A 17,907-nucleotide genomic window follows, 5' to 3' on the forward strand; every position below is an offset into this window, starting at 1 on the left:
GGCCAGCCCTCACACCTTGAGGATGTATTTTCCTTTACTTTCTAAATAAAACTGAGCTGTAACGCTGGTCCATCCAAAGAAACTACACAGAGCCGTAACACTGGTCTGTCCATTGCTTCAAATTTTTGTTGCAACAAGACAGAACTGAGGAAATCACACATTCCCCCAACAGGACCATATGGAGAAATGGCCACCCAAGGATCATCTAGGGTAGGGACCAGCATACTATGATGCCACATAGGCCAAATCCAGCCCACAGCCTGTTTCTGTGCTGCCAGGGAGAAAGGAGAAAAGAGGGGGTTCAAAAATATGAGATGACAAGTGTACGGCCCATGAGGCCTAAAACATTTACTATCTGGAGAAAAAGTGTGCAGAGCCCTAGTCTAGGGTAATGAACTTACTTCCTCTCACCACTTACTACTGATTAAAGATTCCACACTTGTTACTTGTTAACTTGTTGATTTTTGTCTGGCAAAGATACCAAAAAGTTCTCTCTGGTGGAATATATACAAGCATGCCTCAGAGAGATTGTCGGTTTGGTTCCAGGCCGCCACAATAAAGCAATTATCTAAATAAAGCAAGTCACATGAATTTTGTTGGTTTCCCAGTGCATATAAATAAAAACTATGTTTTACATTATACTATAGCCTATTCAGTATGCAATAGCATATGTCTAAAAAAGAAATGTGCATATCTTAATTTAAAAATACTTTATGGATTAAAAAATGCTAACCATCATTTGAGCCTTCACTAGTTGTAATCTTTTTGCTGGTGAAAGTGAAAGTCATTCAACTGTGTCTGATTCTTTGTGACTCCATGGACCGTAGCCTGCCAGACTCCTCTGTCTATAGAATTCTCCTGGCCAGAATACTAGAGTGCACAGCGCTTCTCTTTTCCAGGGGATATTACCGACACAGGGGCTCTGAAATATTGTGAGAATTACCAAAATGTGACACAGAAATACTAAGTGAGCAAATGCTGTTGGAAAAAATCGCTTCAACAGACTTGCTTGATGTAGGCCACAGCCACAAGCCTTCACTTTGTAAAAACCACAATGTCTGCTGAACACATAAAAGAGAATCACATTAAAATGAGGTCTGCCAGTGCTGATGCGATTCCAGTTCTGTAAGGATTAAGCCATCAGCCACTGCAGACACACCCTCCAAAGTATTCTGGGGACACTGATCTGCTTTTGACAGCAGACTGTAAAGCTTCCTTACCTTTTAAGAAATCTGTTGTAACTTTCTGTATTTGCCTTTCAAATCTTTTATTGTCACTTTGGTTCAATGAATAAGTATTGTTTCACACTAACCTATGATCCTAGAGGACCTAGTGTTTTAAAACCTTTTGATTTCTTTGACAAAGTTCTTTTGACCTCTAGCTAACTTTGAGATGATTCCAAGGGCCCCAGAAACAACCCAAAGTAATTAGGTTCAATTGGTATGTTAATTACATAGGAAGACATTGTCAAATAAGTGGTGATAAACCTTAGGTTATATTATGTGGGTAAGATGGTGTGATCACTCATCTAGAGCCAGACATTCTGGAATGTGAAGTTAAGTGGGCCTTAGAAAGCATCACTATGAACAAAGCTAGTAGAGGTGATGGAATTCCAGTGGAGCTATTTCAAATCCTGAAAGATGATGCTGTGAAAGTGCTGCACTCAATATGCCAGCACATTTGGAAAACTCAGCAGTGGCCACAGAACTGGAAAAGGTCAGTTTTCATTCCAATCCCAAAGAAAGGCAATGCCAAAGAATGCTCAAACTACCACACAATTGCACTCATCTCACACGCTAGTAAAGTAATGCTCAAAATTCTCCAAGCCAGGCTTCAGCAGTATGTGAACCGTGAACTTCCAGATGTTCAAGCTGGTTTTAGAAAAGGCAGAGGAACCAGAGATCAAATAGCCAACATCTGCTGGACCATGGAAAAAGCAAGAGAGTTCCAGAAAAACATCTATTTCTGCTTCATTGACTATGCCAAAGCCTTTGACTGTGTGGATCACAATAAACTGTGGAAAATTCTTCAAGAGATGGGAATACCAGACCACCTGACCTGCCTCTTGAGAAACCTATATGCATGTCAGGAAGCAACAGTTAGAACTGGACATGGAACAACAGACTGGTTCCAAATAGGAAAAGGAGTCCATCAAGGCTGTATATTGTCACCCTGCTTATTTAACTTATATGAAATGCTGGGCTGGAAGAAGCACAAGCTGGAATCCAGATTTCCAGGAGAAATATCAATAACCTCAGATATGCAGATGACACCACCCTTATGGGAGAAAGTGAAGAGGAACTAAAAAGCCTCTTGATGAAAGTGAAAGAGGAGAGTGGAAAAGTTGGCTTAAAGCTCAACATTCAAAAAACTAAGATCAAGGCATCTGGCCCCATCACTTTATGGGAAATAGATGGGGAAACAGTGAATACAGCGTCAGACTTTATTTTGGGGGGCTCCAAAATCACTGCAGATGGTGATTGCAGCCATGAAATTACAAGACGCTTACTCCTTGGAAGAAAAGTTATGACCAACCTAGATAGCATATTGGAAAGCAGAGATATTACTTTGCCAACAAAAGTCCATCTAGTCAAGGCTATGGGTTTTCCAGTGGTCATGTATGGATGTGAGAGTTGGACTGTGAAGAAAGCCGAGGACCGAAGAATTGATGCTTTTGAACTGTGGTGTTGGAGAAGAGTTTTGAGAGTCCCTTGGACTGCAAGGAGATCCAACCAGTCCATCCTAAAGGAGACCAGTCCTGGGTGTTCACTGGAAGGACTGATGCTAAAGCTGAAACTCCAGTACTTTGGCCACCTCATGCGAAGAGTTGACTCATTGGAAAAGACCCTGATGATGGGAGGGATTGGGGGCAGGAGGAGAAGGGGATGACGGAGGATGACAGGGCTGGATGGCATCACTGACTCGATGCACATAAGTTTGGGTGAACTCTGGGAGTTGGTGATGGACAGGGAGGCCTGGCGTGCTGTGATTCATGGGGTCACAAAGAGCCGGACACGACTGAGCGACTGAACTGAACTGAAACAACTTGAGGTAACTGATTGGATATATAACTCTATACAGAATAACCATAATAGTACAGCTCTAGACATGGGACAAACAGATTCGTGGGAGTAGATCTGATAGACAAAGCGCCTGAAGAACTACTGACAGAGGTTTATGACATTGTCCAGGAGGCAATGACCAAAATCACCCCCAAGAAGAAATGCAGGAAGCCCTCCTCAGTGATCAATGCAAAGAAATAAGGGAAAACAACAGACAGACATCCTGGAGTGTGAAGACAAGTAGGCCTGAGGGAGCAGTACTATAAACAAAGCTAGTGGAGGTGATGGAATTTCAGACGAGCTATTTCAAACCCTAAAAGATGATGCTGTTAAAATGCTACACTCAATATGTCAGTAAATTTGGAAAATGCAGCAATGGCCACAGGACTGGAAAAGGTCAGATTTCATTCCAATCCCAAAGAAGGGTAATGCCAAACAACATTCAAACTACTACACAATTGTGCTCATTTGACATGTTAGCAAGGTAATCCTCAAAATCTTTCAAGTTAGGCTTCAACAGTACATGAACTGAGAACTTCCGGATGTAGAAACTGGACTTAGAAAAGGCAGAGGAACCAGAGATCAAAATGCCAACATCTGCTGGACCATAAAAAAAACTAGGGAATTGCAGAAAAACATATACTTCTGCTTCATTGACTACACTAAAGCCTTTGACTGTGTGGAATTCTTAAAGAGTTGGGATACCAGACCACCTTACCTGCCTCCTGAGAAACCTGTATGCCGGTCAAGAAGCAACCGTTAGAACTGGACATGGAACAACAGACTGATTCCAAACTGGGAAAGGAGTATGTCAAAGCTATATATTGTCATCCTGCTTATTTAACTGATATGCAGAGTACATCATGTGAAATGCCAGGCTGGATGAAGCTGGAATCAAGATTGCAGGGAGAAGTATCAATAACCTCAGATATGCAGATGACACCACCCTTTTGGCAGAAGGCGAAGATGAACTAAAAAGCCTCTTAATGAAAGTGAAAGAGGTGACTGAAAAGGTTGGCTTAAAACTCAACATCCAAAAACTAAGATCATGGCATCTGGTTCATCACTTCATGGCAAAAAGATGGGAGGAAGAAATGGAAACAGTGACAGAGTGTATTTTCTCAGGCTCCAAAATCACTGTGGACAGTGACTGTATGTGTGCTAAGTCGCTTCAGTTCATCTCTCTGCAACTTTATAGACTGTAGCCAGCCTGGCTCCTCTGTCCATGGGATTCTCCAGGCAAGAATACTGGAGTGGGTTGCCATGTTCTCCTCCAGGGGATCTTCCCAACCTAGGGACTGAACCTGTATCTCCTGGAATTCCTGCATCTCAGGCAGATTATTTACTGCTGAGCCACCAGAGAAGCCCTGGAGCCACGACATTAAAAGACGCTTACTCCATGGAAGAAAAGCCGTAACAAACCTAGACATCACCTTACCAACAAAGGTCTGTATAGTCAAAGCCATGGTTTTCCAGTAGTCATGTACAGATGTGAGAGTTGGACCATAAAGAAGGCTGAGCGCCAAAGAACTGATGCTTTCAAATTGTGGTGTTGGACAAGACTCTGGAGAGTCCCTTCCAAGGAGATCCAACCAGTCCATCTCAAAGGAAATCAATCCTGAGTATTCATTGCAAAAGCTGATGTTGAAGCTCCAATACTTTGGCCACCTGATGAAAAGACCCTGATGGTGGGAAAGATTGAAGGCAGGAGGAGAAGGGGGCAACAAAGAATAAGATGGTTGGATGGCATCACCAAATCAATGGGCATGAGTTTGAATAAACTCCAGGAGATAGTGAAAGACAGGGAAGCTTGGTGAGCTGTAGTGCATGGGGTCGCAAAGAGTCGGACACAACTGAGTGACTGAACAACAAGACGTAGGAAGAAGAATAAGGGAAAGAACTTCCTAGATTGTAAACTAGTATGACAGACAAGCCAGAGAATTTTAGGTTATCAACAGGGCCTAATTGAAAAAAAAAAAAAAAAAAAACCTTGTTGAATGGCCTATCAACGAAATCTCCCTCTGACCTAAGCAGGAGAATTCCTAGTACAGTGAGACAAATTTGTCATGAAACGCCTCCCAACCCCAGATCAAATCTGTGACCAGGAGGGGGCGCTGTAGATGGAGAATGCTGCCTGCCATTCCAGCTCTACAAAGAACAAGCCTTCAGCTGCTCCCACTGACCACAGTGCAGCCTCAGGGAATTCAGGAGGGAGAAAAAACAGTAACCTTTCTGTACTCTGGATACTGACCTTAGATAGACAGTTAAGACTCATTTCTAAGGAATGATTTCAATGAGCTAAGAATCTTGCATCTTCCCCGACATGGAAAAGTACTACGATCATTAACTTGAGATATGTTTTCTTTGTGATTAGCAGTAAGCTTTTGATGTTCAACTACATGTTTTTCTGCTAGCAAAACTCCTATTAATATATACCTTGGCTCCTTCTTTACCTCTTCAGAGAATTCCTCAGATGATACTGTCCTCACTAGGTTCCCTGAATAAAACTTGCAACTTTTAGATTCTGAGGTTTTTCTTCTGCCAACACCTGTAACTTCCAGGAGTTACGATCCTCATAGATACTAATTATACATCTAACTCAGCCATCAGATTATCTTTAAATATTCTAAAAGCATCTTTTCAGATGCTTTTGAATCAGTAATAACAACTAACTGGTTCCCTAATAAATCAAAGAAAATCTGTCTATAGGTTCAGTTTTCATGTACCTGACAGTCATTTTACTTTTTTGAAAACTATAGTTTAACAACACATAATGACCAAAAGCAATGCTAGATTCAGGAGTGTGATTAATTTACATTTTATAAATCATTTAAGCATGTATATCTACTTAAAAAGCATGAGACTGTGAGGGCAGGACACACTATTTAGTCCGTTTACAGAGTGCTCAGAATACAGGCTTTCCTTGGTGGCTCAGACAATAAACAATTTATCTGTCAATGCAAGAGATCTGAGTTCAATCCTGGGTTGGGAAGATTCCCTGGAGAAGAAAATGGCAACCCACTCCAGTATTCTTGCCCAGGAAATCCCAAGGACAGAGAAGCCTGGTGGGCTACAGTCCATGGGGTCACAAAGAGTCGGGCACGGCTGACAGCACAGACATCTCCCCAGATTACAGAAACACCAAAAACTGCTTAGAACAAACACCAAGACCCCGGGTGCTCTGCAGCCTGCGGATGAGAAACCAAGACTGAATTTTCCAGCTGAATCTTCCTAACTTGAATAATGTGTTTCATTACCCATCCCTAACAACAGAAGGGAAAATGTCATTCCCAATTTCCCAGCGTCTGACTCACAGGCATCCTGCATCTGCAATCTCCCTACCTTCAACTGCTTGGTCTCCCTCATTCCTGCTCTGAGAAAAGACCCACGGAGTGTGGTGGGGGGCAAGGAGTGGATTTGGAGCCTTTAGAAAACTATTCAATTCCCAAAAAAGAGAGAACAGAGGATTTCAGTAAATCAATAACAGCTTAAGGTAACTGATAACATGGACAGAATCTTAAAAGGTCTACAAATTGCCTCCCCAACTCCAGCCAACTCAAAATCACAATCCACCTGGGCTTCTCATTGTCATACTGCCTAAAACAACAAGTAGCAAAGACTTTCCTCCAAGCTCAATAGTTCCTGGCCACTTATACTTCAGTGTAAATTAGTTTACTCCAGAGTGGCTTCCTCTCAACTTCCATAGTACCACTGAAAAGCACAGGAGCTGATGGGGAGTGAGAAAGAGAACCCAGATGTATTCAGTGTGTGCAGCTTTTGAGGAGCCCCCCGGGGCTTAGCCTCCCCGGCCTACAGCTCCCGGCCTACAGCTCCCGTTCTGACTGCACTCCTTGGGGAGTTCTGAATGGTGGGAGCCCCACCATTATGTAAATGAAATGTCTCTCTGCTCTCCTTGCTGGAAAATTCTCAGCTGCAGCAGAAGATGTCTGCACCATTAGAGCGATGTGGCTGAAGGAGCCGGAGCAGGTTCTGAGTAATCACAGCCTAATCACATTTTAATTACATTGGCAATCAGTGAGTTCTTTAAAAAAAACAACAACTAAGCACTCATTAAGTGTAACACAGAAACAGGAATGATTTTGCAAATGGTAGGAGCCCAGATAGGTCAGACTGATGACTTGATTTCCCACTTCTTAAGAATTTCAAAAACTCAACAGAAAGTTAAGTATAGCTCTTAAGACAGGTAAGAGATGACCATAAATAGTCTTCTGAAAAATAGGCTCCTGCCTGTGTTCCAATTTAGAAAACCTGAAATAGGATGACTCAAGAGGGGGCAAAGGACAAAATGCAGCCTTCAAAATCAGCCAGACCTGATTTTGTGGTACAAGGTGGTCGTACCACAAGCAAGGAGGTATCTTATTAGCTACCACTTCCTCACTGTGAGGAGCCAGGAAAAATCAGTAATGGAAATGCCTGGCATTTAGTAGACATTCAGTAAAGCACAGCTACTTTTATACCAAGTGTTGAAAGCATGAACCCTTTTAATCAAATTAGATAACATGAGGCAATGACATTGCTTCCTCATTCAAAAGATTGACAGTAGACATTTTTAATTAACATATTCCCTAAAGGAAGAATTTGATGCAAGTGCTCCTTTAATCCCAGTCACTGTTTTTTCAGTTCAAACACCTTCCATGTCATTATTTTCGGAGTTAACAGGCTGTAGTGACATGCCAGTAGCCACGCTACTCCTTAAAGTAAGAGTAACCTACTCTTAGGTCTTCCCTTGTGACTCAGCAGTAAAGAATTCTCCTGCCAATGCAGGAGACACGAGTTTGATGCCTGGATTGGGAAGACCCCCTGGAGAAGGAAATGGTAACCTACTCCAGTATTCTTGCCTGGGAAATCCCATGGACAGAGGAGCCTGGTGGACTAAAGTCCATGAGGTCACAAAGGAGTCAGAACCACAAGGTTCCTCTGTCCATGGGATTCTCCAGGCAAAGAGAGTGGGTTGCCATGCCCTCCTCCAAGGGATCTTCCCACCCCAGGGATCAAACCTGCATCTCTTGTGTCCCCTTCATTGGCAGGCAGGCTCTTTACCACTAGCACCACCTGAAGACAGACCCTCATATGCTCAGAACCTCTGCAGAGAACTCAGGGACAAGACACTTTCTGCTGAATTTTAACCTGGAAAGTTTTAATAGTATGACGCATTGGCAGCCATCTTGCGGCCATGAGGGAGTGCCTGTTTAAGACTGGAACCAACCCTAAGGAAACAGAGCCAGACCATACACCCAGACAAAAGGGTTTGCGTTCTGGAGTCAAGGGCATGCCCAAAGTCAAGTCTTCCTGGGACCTGCTAGCTTTTATGATACAACACATACCATTTTGTTTAAACAAGTTTGGCTTAGCAATCCTACTACTTATAAAAGAACCCTGAAAACTGTTGTTGGTTTTATTTGATTTGTCTGTTTGGGCTGTCCATTTTGCTCCTAAATAGAAATTACCTAAACCTTTAAATTTTCCTCATTACCCCCAAATGTTCAAGCCAATTCACCAACCAAAATAAAGTTAAAAAGCAATGTCTTGAGAATGTAAACAACTCACCTATAAAGAATACATATTTTTCAGAGTGGAACCTATGAATTCAATATAATTCTAATCAAATCCCTGCAGAAAGGCCAACTGCAAGATCAGGAACTCTTCAACATCCAGGAGAAACAGTTTAGAAAATATATCAACAGAAAATTGGAATAAAGATTTACTAAGCATGGCCTTTCCCATCAAAGCAAGACCCAGTTTCCCCTACAGCCAGCCAGTCCCTCCTTTATCAGGAAGCCTCTTATCCTCATCCATCAGAAGGCAGACAGAGACAAAACCACAATCACCGAAAACTAACCAAATTGATCACAGCTTTGTGCATCTTAATGAAACTATAAGCCATGTGATGGAGGAAACCACCCAAGACAGACAGGTCATGGTGGAGAGTTCTGACAAAATGTGGTCCACTGGTGAAGGGAATGGCAAACCTCTTCATCATTCTTGGCTTGAGTGTCCCATGAACAGTATGAAAAGGCAAAAAAATATGACACTGAAAAATGAACCCCCTAGGTCAGTAGATGTCCAATGTGCTGCTGGAGAAGAGCAGAGAAACAGCTCCAGAGGAAATGAAGAGGATGGGCCAAAGCTGAAACAATGCCCAGCTGTGAATGTGTCTCATGGTGAAAGTAAAATCTGATGCTGTAAAGAACAATATTGCATAGGAACCTGGAATGTTAGATCAATCAATCAAGGTAAACTGGAAGTGGTCAAACAGAAGATGGTAAGAGTGAACATCAACATTTTAGGTATCGGTGAACTAAAATGAATGGAAATGGGCAAATTTAATTCAGATGACCATTATATCTATTGCTGTGGGCAAGAATCCCTTAGAAGAAATGCAGTAGCCCTCATAGTCAACAGAAGAATCTGAAATGTGGTACTTGCGTGCAACCTCAAAAACGACAAAATGATCTCTGTTCATTTCCAAGGCAAACCATTCAACATCACAGTAATCCAAGTCTATGCCCCAACAACTAATGCCAAAGAAGCTGAAAGTGAATAGTTCTATGATGACCTACAAGACCTTCTAGAACTAACACCAAAAAAAGTTGTCCGTTTCATCATAGGGGATTGGAATGAAAAGTAGGAAGTCAAGAGATACCTGCAGTAACAGGCAAGTTTGGCCTTAGAGTACAAAATGAAGCAGGGCAAAGACTAACCGAGTTTTGCCAAGAGAACACAAGGGTCATAAGCAAACACCCTGTGCCAACAACACAAGACAACTCTACACATGGACATCATCAGATGGTCAATATCAAAATCAGATTGATTATATTCTTTGCAGGAAGATGGAGAAGCTCTATATAGTCAGCAAAAACAAGACCAGGAGCTGACTATGGCTCAGATCATGAACTCCTTATTGCAAAATTCAGACTTAAATTGAAGAAAGTAGGGAAAACAATAGGCCATTCAGGTATGACCTAAATCAAATCCTTTACGATTACACAGTGGAAGTGACAAATAGATTCAAGGGATTAGATCTGATAAGAGTGCCTAAAGAACTATGGATGGAGGTTCGTAACATTGGTATAGGAAGCAGTGATTAAAACCATCCCCAAGAAAAAGAAATGCAGAAAGGCAAAATGGTTGTCTGAGGAGGCCTTACAAATAGCTGAGAAAAGAAGAGACGCAAAAGGCAAAGGAAAGAAATGAAAGATATACCCATCTGAATGCAGAGCTTCAAAGAATAGCAAGGAGAGATTAAAAAAAAGCCTTCCTCAGTGAACAATGCAAAGAAACAGAGGAAAACAAAATGGAAAAGATTACAGATCTTTTCAAGATAACTGGAGATACCAAGGGAGCATTTCATGCAAAGATGGGCACAATAAAGGGTAGATACAGCATGGACCTAACAGAGCAGAAGATATTACGAAGAGATGGCAAGAATACACAGAAGAACTATACAAAAAAGGTCTTAATGACCTGAATAACCATGATTGTGTGATCACTCCTGTAGAGCCAGACATCCTGGAGTGTGAAGTCAAGTGAGCCTTAGGGAGCATTACTACAAAGCTAGTGGAGGTGATGGAATTCCAGTTGAGCTATTTCAAGTACTAAAAGATGATGCTGTGAAAGTGCTGCACTCAATATGCCAGCAAATTTGGAAGACTCAGCAGTGGCCACAGGACTGGAAAAGGTCAGTTCTCATTCCAATCCCAAAGAAGGGTAATGCCAAAGAATGCTCAAACTACCACACAACTGCACTCATTTCACATGCTAGCAAGGTAATGCTCAAAATCCTTCAAGTTAAGCTCAATAGCATGTGAACCAAGAACTTCCATATATAGAAGCAGGATTTAGAAAAGTCAGAGGTACCAGAGATCAAACTGCCAACATCGCTGGACCATTAAAAAAAAAGCAAGCAAATTTCTGAAAAACATTTATTTCTGCTTCATGGACTACACTAAAGCTTTTGACTGTGTGGATCACAACAAACTGTGGAAAATTCTTAAAGAGATAGGAAAACCAGACCACCTTACCTGCCTCCTGAGAAACCTGTATGGAGGTCAAGAAGCAACAGTTAGAACCAGACATGGAACAATGAACTGGTTCAGAATTGGGAACGGAGTACATCAAGGTTGTATATTGTCACCCTGCTTATTTAACTTATATGCAGAGTACATTATGCAAAATGCTGGGCTGGATAAATCTCAAGCTGGAATCAAGCTTGCTGGGAGAAATCTTGATTTCTTCATATCACCTCAGATATGCAGATGACACCACCCTTATGGCAGAAAGTGAAGATGAACTAAAGAGCTTCTTGATGAAAGTGAAAGAGGAGAGTGAAAAAGCTGGCTTAAAACTCAACATTCAGAAAAGAAGATCATGGCATCTGGTCCACCACTTTACAGCAAACAGATGATGAAAAAATGGAAACAGTGACTGACTTTATTTTTGGGGGCTCCAAAATCACTTTGGATGGTGACTGCAGCCATGATATCAAAAGACGCTTGCTCCTTGGAAGAAAAGCTATGAGAAACCTAGACATCATATTAAAAAGCAGAGACATCACTTGCCAACAAAGGTCCGTCTAGTCAAGGCTATGGTTTTTCCAGTAGTCATGTATGGATGTGAGAGTTGGACCACAAGAAAAGCTGAGTGCCAAAGAATTGATGCTTTTGAATTGTGGTACTGGAGAAGACTCTTGAAAGTCCCTTGGACAACAAGGAGATCAAAGGAAATTTCCTTTTCCTAAAGGAAATGAACCCTGAATATTCACTGGAAGGACTAATGCTGAAGCTTAAGCTCCAATACTTTGGCTACCTGATATAAAGAGCCAACTCATTGGAAAAGACCCTGATGCTAGAAAAGACCAATGGCAGGAGGAGAAGGGTGACAGAAGATAAGATGGTTGGATGGCACCACCAACTCAATGGACATAAGTCTGAGCAAGTTTTGGGAGATGGTGAAGGACTGGGAAGCCTGGCATGCTGCAGTCCATAGGGTTGCAAAGAGTCAGACATGACTGAGCAACTGAACAACACAGAATATGTAATTCTGAGAAGTAACTAAACCAGAAACACATACAACTATATGGAAAACCATATAGCTTCAGGGGCAGGAGAAAGGGGAGATGAAGCAAAAGAAAACATGTTTCTGCCAGAAAAACTCAATACTATAAAGCTACGAGGTATAATTTACAATACTTGAAACTGTCAAACAAATCAATAAAAAAAAATATCTCAACACTTCAATAAAAATGGGCAATGGGCAAAGGAAGCAATTAACACAAGAAGAAAAACAACTAGGCAATAAGGATATGAAAAACATGAAGAGTGCTTGGCCAACAGCACTGCTGGGAAGGATGGGAAAAGGAGCTCATGGCTGTGTTTGAGGGGAGTGAAGCAATCATCTGTATTCACATCTCAAAACACATTTGACTCCAAAACTTCACTTCCAGAAACTCACCCTAAAGAAATAATATAGGAGGGCCTTCCCTGGTGGTCTAATGGCTAAGACTCTGAGCTTCCAAATCAGGGGGCCCGGGTTCAATCCCTGGTCAGGAAACTCACAATTAAGAAGAGTTTGCATGCTACTACTAAAGAGTCAGTGGGCTGCAACCAAGACGCGGTGCAGCAAAGAAATAAACAATTTAAAGTAACTTTTAAAAAAAAGAAGAAGGGAGAGCTCAAGAATATTCATTACAGCATTATTTTTAACAGAAAAAAAGAAGGGAGTGGAGTGGAGGAGGGAAGAAATGAAAGAAACTTAAATGTTGAACAAATGTTTGTTACCTCGATAGAGATGGAAAGAAGCATTTGTTATACTTCTGTTCATGGAATTCACCCTTTAAGAATATTGTATTATTTAAAAATCACTGCCAACACCTTCTGAATGTGCAAATAACCCTGTTATTTAAAACTCTTTCTGAAATTGTCTTTTATTTAAATAATAGCTAGCTGGCCTAGAATTAGGTATATATATTATGGTGCAACTGAATATTAATATATGTTCAATGACTTGGATTTACATAATGTATACCCACAGTTAGGGAATGAGCAGGCTATAAAATAGCATGAATAGTGGCTATAATGTACAACACAGGGAAATACAGTCATTATTTTGTAATAACTATAAATGGAGTATCAGCTATAAAAATACTGAATCACTATGCTGTACACCTGAAACTAATATATTGTAAATTAACTACCTTTTAATATCTTAAAGATATCATGTATAGAATAGAATGCTATATTTCTATAAATATATATTTTTACATTCTTTTTTTTTTTTTTTTGCCAAGAAAGATCTAAAAAAAGGATATACACAAAATATTTAACAGTGACTGGGTTATGACTGGCTAGTAGGACTGTAATTATCATTTTCCTCTTTTCATAGATCTGCATTTTCTCAAGTTGCTAAAGTTATTATACATCCTTTCCACTGGAAGAAAAAATAACATAAATGTTAATTTTTGGAAAAGGAAAACAAGAAAAGTGACCAACATGCGTTCAGATGCTAATGCAGCGAAGAAAAAGATGTCATTTTTCCCCTTTCCTGTGGTCTCGGCAACAAAATGCAGCAGTCCGCTGCTAGTTCCTCCAGGCGGCACTCAGTGGAGACAGCAAACAAACAGCCCCTGTGACCACCACCACGCGGCCTTCACTTCTTCATTCAGTCATTCTTTGCTCATCACCTCCCCTGGGCCAGACACAGTGCTGGAAAGGCTACTTGAAAAGCATCTGTTCTTCTGCAAAATCCCACGCAGAATGCATTTGATGAGTTAGGGTGGTTTATGCATTTTTTATAACTAAATTTTTCTCCTCCTACTGCCCTTAGATTCTGCATATCCTCCGTGTGCTTTTTCATAGTGCATCACTGTCTCCTTCCCCACACTCCACCATAATTGCTAAATTTGGAAGTGATGAGGAGTAAGAACCACAGAGCTTGGCCCAGAGCGCCTTTAAATTCAAGGGTGTTTAAAAACTTCATGAAATCCTATTCAAGAATGCGACTCAAAAAACAGGAATACGTGCAGGTCACTCTGAGTTCAGTAAGCCCGAGGAGAGGATGTGGCTGTTCTGTATCATTAATGACCATCTCTTAGAGAATGGTTGGTCTGTCCAAGCTCCATCAGAAGACAGGAAACCCTAATGATCAGACTCTCCCTCCCTCTGCAGCCAATTACCTTGGCGGCGTTACAAGGGCCCCATCTTGTGGTTTATTCCTTCTGCAAGAACTCACCATCCTAAAGAAAAGTCCATTACAGAAAATCAAGGAAGCGGGGAACCAATGGACACGGAACACATAATAAATCCTGCTCGTGAATTATTGAGTAACTTGTCCATAACAGCTTTTAATATTTTAGCCCAGGCAGTGGTTGGAAGTTGGGAGAACTACAGCTCATCCTTTTCTTCTCTAGTCGCATTAACACAGTTTCAGTGAAGAAATAACTGTTTTATATAAAAGAAAAAGGAAATTTCCCTCCCCCTCTGTCTCTAGAGCCATATCAATGCATACGTGTTAGGTCTGGTGAGACCATGAAGCTACATGTCATACCATTATAGGAACAAATGCTGTTTTGGTGAATTTAACTAGATACAACTATTATTTTGTTGGTACTTTCTATGCACCAGACACCACAAGCTCTATAAAAGTAAAACGGCCTCTGTCCTCCACCAGCTCCCTGTCAGCTGGGAGACACAGGTATTTACACAACTAATTTTATCTCAAGATGAACCTGATACCTCTAATAAGAAAAGCGAACACCCCGTTACAGGAACTACGGTCACAGGCTCTGCAGACAGGCTGCCTTGGGGGGAGGAATTCTGGTTCTACTTCTCATCAGCACAGCGAGCTTGGCAAGTTACTTTGCCCCCTCTGCCTCAGTTTCCTCACCTGCAGCATGGACACAATCCCAGTGCCTACCTCACAGGGGTACTGTGAAGACTAAATATGACATGAGTGAAGGACTGTTAATGTTGGTATAATTGTCATCAGCCTGTGAGGTAAGATGGGACTGATTACGATAAGAACCTGGCGAAGAGGCCCAGAGAAATGGAACCTGTGGCCAAGTTCTGAATAACGATGAGGATTTCAGCAAGCCGTGATGGGAAAGAAGGGGCAACTTGCATCTAAGGGTTAGCCTGAATGAAGGCCTAGGGGTAAGGAGAGAGGGTCGAGGACCACTGAATGGTGTGGCTACAATACCAGGCCTGTGAGCCGTAGGTCTGGGGAGTGCAGAAGAAACAACACTGAGAGACAAGCTGGCTGGGACCTGATGGCAGGGGGTGGTGGCTGCCAGGCTCTGATCCTGTAGGGAAGAAGAGCCCGAGAGACAGGGTACAGAGTAAGCAGGAACATGCATTCTGACTTTGAATCTTGGCTCTACCTCTGAAGAACTATGTGATCTTGGGCAACGTTACCTAATCTTTCTATGCCTCTGTTTTCTTATCTGTAAAATGGGTATAGTGAGGATTAAATGAGTGTCTACATAAAGTGCTTAGAGTCATGCTCAGCACACGGTGACATATATGTGTTTACTGATGGAGGGCACCACATGCACCTACAGCAGTTCTTCCTGACCTGACAGCCCTTCAGAAAATGATCAGGAGGAGGTATGAGCAATGATAGGGTCAAGGGTATAAGATCGCTTTTCAACTCTTCAAAAATGTTACCACGAAAGTAACGGCTCTCTTTGGGACAAAAGTGTTCATGGCCTACAATGGAATTTCACCTCAAAGCACAGAGCAAGTCAGAGCTGGCGCTAAAGTGAGGCGTACACACAGGTGGCATGCCTGAGTCTGCCAAGACTCCCCCAGGTCACCCTGGCCCAAGAGAAGTGGCCAAGTGCACCATTCCTGTGGAGAAGGCAATGGCACCCCACTCCAGTACTCTTGCCTGGAAAATCCCATGGATGGAGGAGCCTGGTAGGCTGCAGTCCATGGGGTCGTGAAGAGTCAGACACGACTGAGCGACTTCACTTTCACTTTTCACTTTCATGCATTGGAGAAGGAAATAGCAACCCACTCCAGTGTTCTTGCCTGGAGAATCCCAGGGACAGGGGAAGCCTGGTGGGCTGCCGTCTATGGGGTCGCACAGAGTCGGACATGAGTGAAGCGACTTAGCAGCAGCGGCAGCTTAGCAGCAGCAGCACCATTTATGAGAAGCTGGGATCTATGCTAAGGTTTGAATGATGGCAGACTTCCCTAGTGGCTCAGATGGTAAATGCGTCTGCCTACAATGTGGATACCCAGGTTTGATCCCTGGGTCGGGAAGATCCCTGGAGAAGGAAATGGCAACCCACTCCACTACTCTTGCCTGGAAAATCCCATAGACAGAGGAGTCTGGTAGGCTACAGTCCATGGGATCGCAAAGAGTCCGACAATGCAACTTCACTTTCACTTTAAAGATGTCAACATGCAGGAGTGGGAGGGAAGGGCATGAAGAGAATGTACCACAACCCCTTGAGCAATCCCTGAGGCAAGAACTTACTTCCAGATCCATCCTTGACTCTAGGTCCTTCGGGTTTGGCCTCAGAAACGATGTTCGCATTGGCATTATTCTCCATCTCGATCACAAAGTCACTGTCCTCCTCAAACTCAGGGTGGCTAAAGATCCAATCCAGTGCTCTTTCCAGGTTACTATTCTGATAAAACAAAACATTTTTACAATGTATGCCGTCCTGAGGCCTCATTATATCCTGACTGTCTGAACCAGGATGTCAAGCAGACAGGGCAGGAGGCCTGAATTCATTAGTCCTAAGTGGCTCTGAGTAAGAGGCTCTGACCTTGTCTATGAAATGCACTTTCCATGGACATTCTGCAAGTCTCTCAACTGAGGTCTGTAACTGGATTCGCTGGAAAACAGTTCAGAGCAGCAGGTCAACATTCCAAAGCTGTATCAGTCCTAGCTCAGCGTTTCTGTGAGCTGATGCTGATAATGATGAGAGGCTGAAGGCCAAAGAGAATGGCATCTGTCTTACTGCGGCTCTTTCCAAAGCCGCACTAACTGCAATGCTACCTTCTCCACCAACTGTATTTTGTGCAGATAACCATGCAGGGTGGAGGGAAGCTAACATGGGTACCAGGTCAGAGCCTCTTCTCCTAAATGTCAGCAGAGTGACTGAACTGCAGCAGAGACAAGATGATGCCTTGATTAATGAAGACAACACTGGGTAGTTAAGCTACATTGTTTTAAACTGAACTCCATGTAATTCAAATCAATGGACCATAAAAGCATTTCCGTCAATCCCCTTTGTGACATTACTTGATGAGTTAAACAATCTGTTTAGATGTAGGCAAAATCTCCAATTAAACAGTCAAGCAAGTAAAATAATTGGGGCATAAACAAGAACACTGAGTATAACAAACGCCAGTTGAAACATTTCAGGCATTTTAAAGGGAAACAGATTGTTCCAGCCAAACTGTCGGGAGCCAGCCGAGAGCCTCTGTGACCTCAGCAAGGGGCCCAATCAGAGCCCAGTCAGGATGGCAAGAAGGACTCGGGAGCAGATATCCACTCAAAAATGGATTGGTTCTGGTGGTTTAGTCACTAAGTCATGTCCAATGCTTGCAATCTTGTTCCCTTGGACTGTAGCCCACCAGGCTCCTCTGTCCATGGATTTTCCCAGGCAAGAGTACTGGAGTGGGTTGCCATTTCCTCCTCAGGGGAACTTCCCAACCCAGAGATCAAACCCGGGTCTCCTGAATTGGCAGGCTTTACCACCGAGCCACCAGGGAAGCCCTCAAAAATGGATTATGGTGTGAGGAAAAAAAAAAAAAAAAGTACTTTCCCTCAAGATTAAACAGATGTCTGCACTGCAAGAGGAAGGCCTCTGTCT

At 42.5% G+C, this 17,907-nt stretch overlaps 1 protein-coding gene across 1 annotated transcript in view; it reads right to left on the reverse strand.

The window, feature by feature from the left end:
• The window catches only part of USP13 (ubiquitin specific peptidase 13 (isopeptidase T-3)), a 135,517-nt gene that overhangs the window by 11,729 nt on the left and 105,881 nt on the right, over positions 1 to 17,907 (reverse strand). The window contains exon 19 of the mRNA XM_018047535.1: positions 16,560 to 16,713. Within this exon, the coding sequence (XP_017903024.1) occupies positions 16,560 to 16,713 (154 nt within the window). The remainder of the gene's footprint in view (positions 1 to 16,559; positions 16,714 to 17,907) is intronic.

This window comes from Capra hircus, chromosome 1 (assembly GCF_001704415.2).
Source record: "Capra hircus breed San Clemente chromosome 1, ASM170441v1, whole genome shotgun sequence".
Classification (NCBI taxonomy): domain Eukaryota; kingdom Metazoa; phylum Chordata; class Mammalia; order Artiodactyla; family Bovidae; genus Capra; species Capra hircus.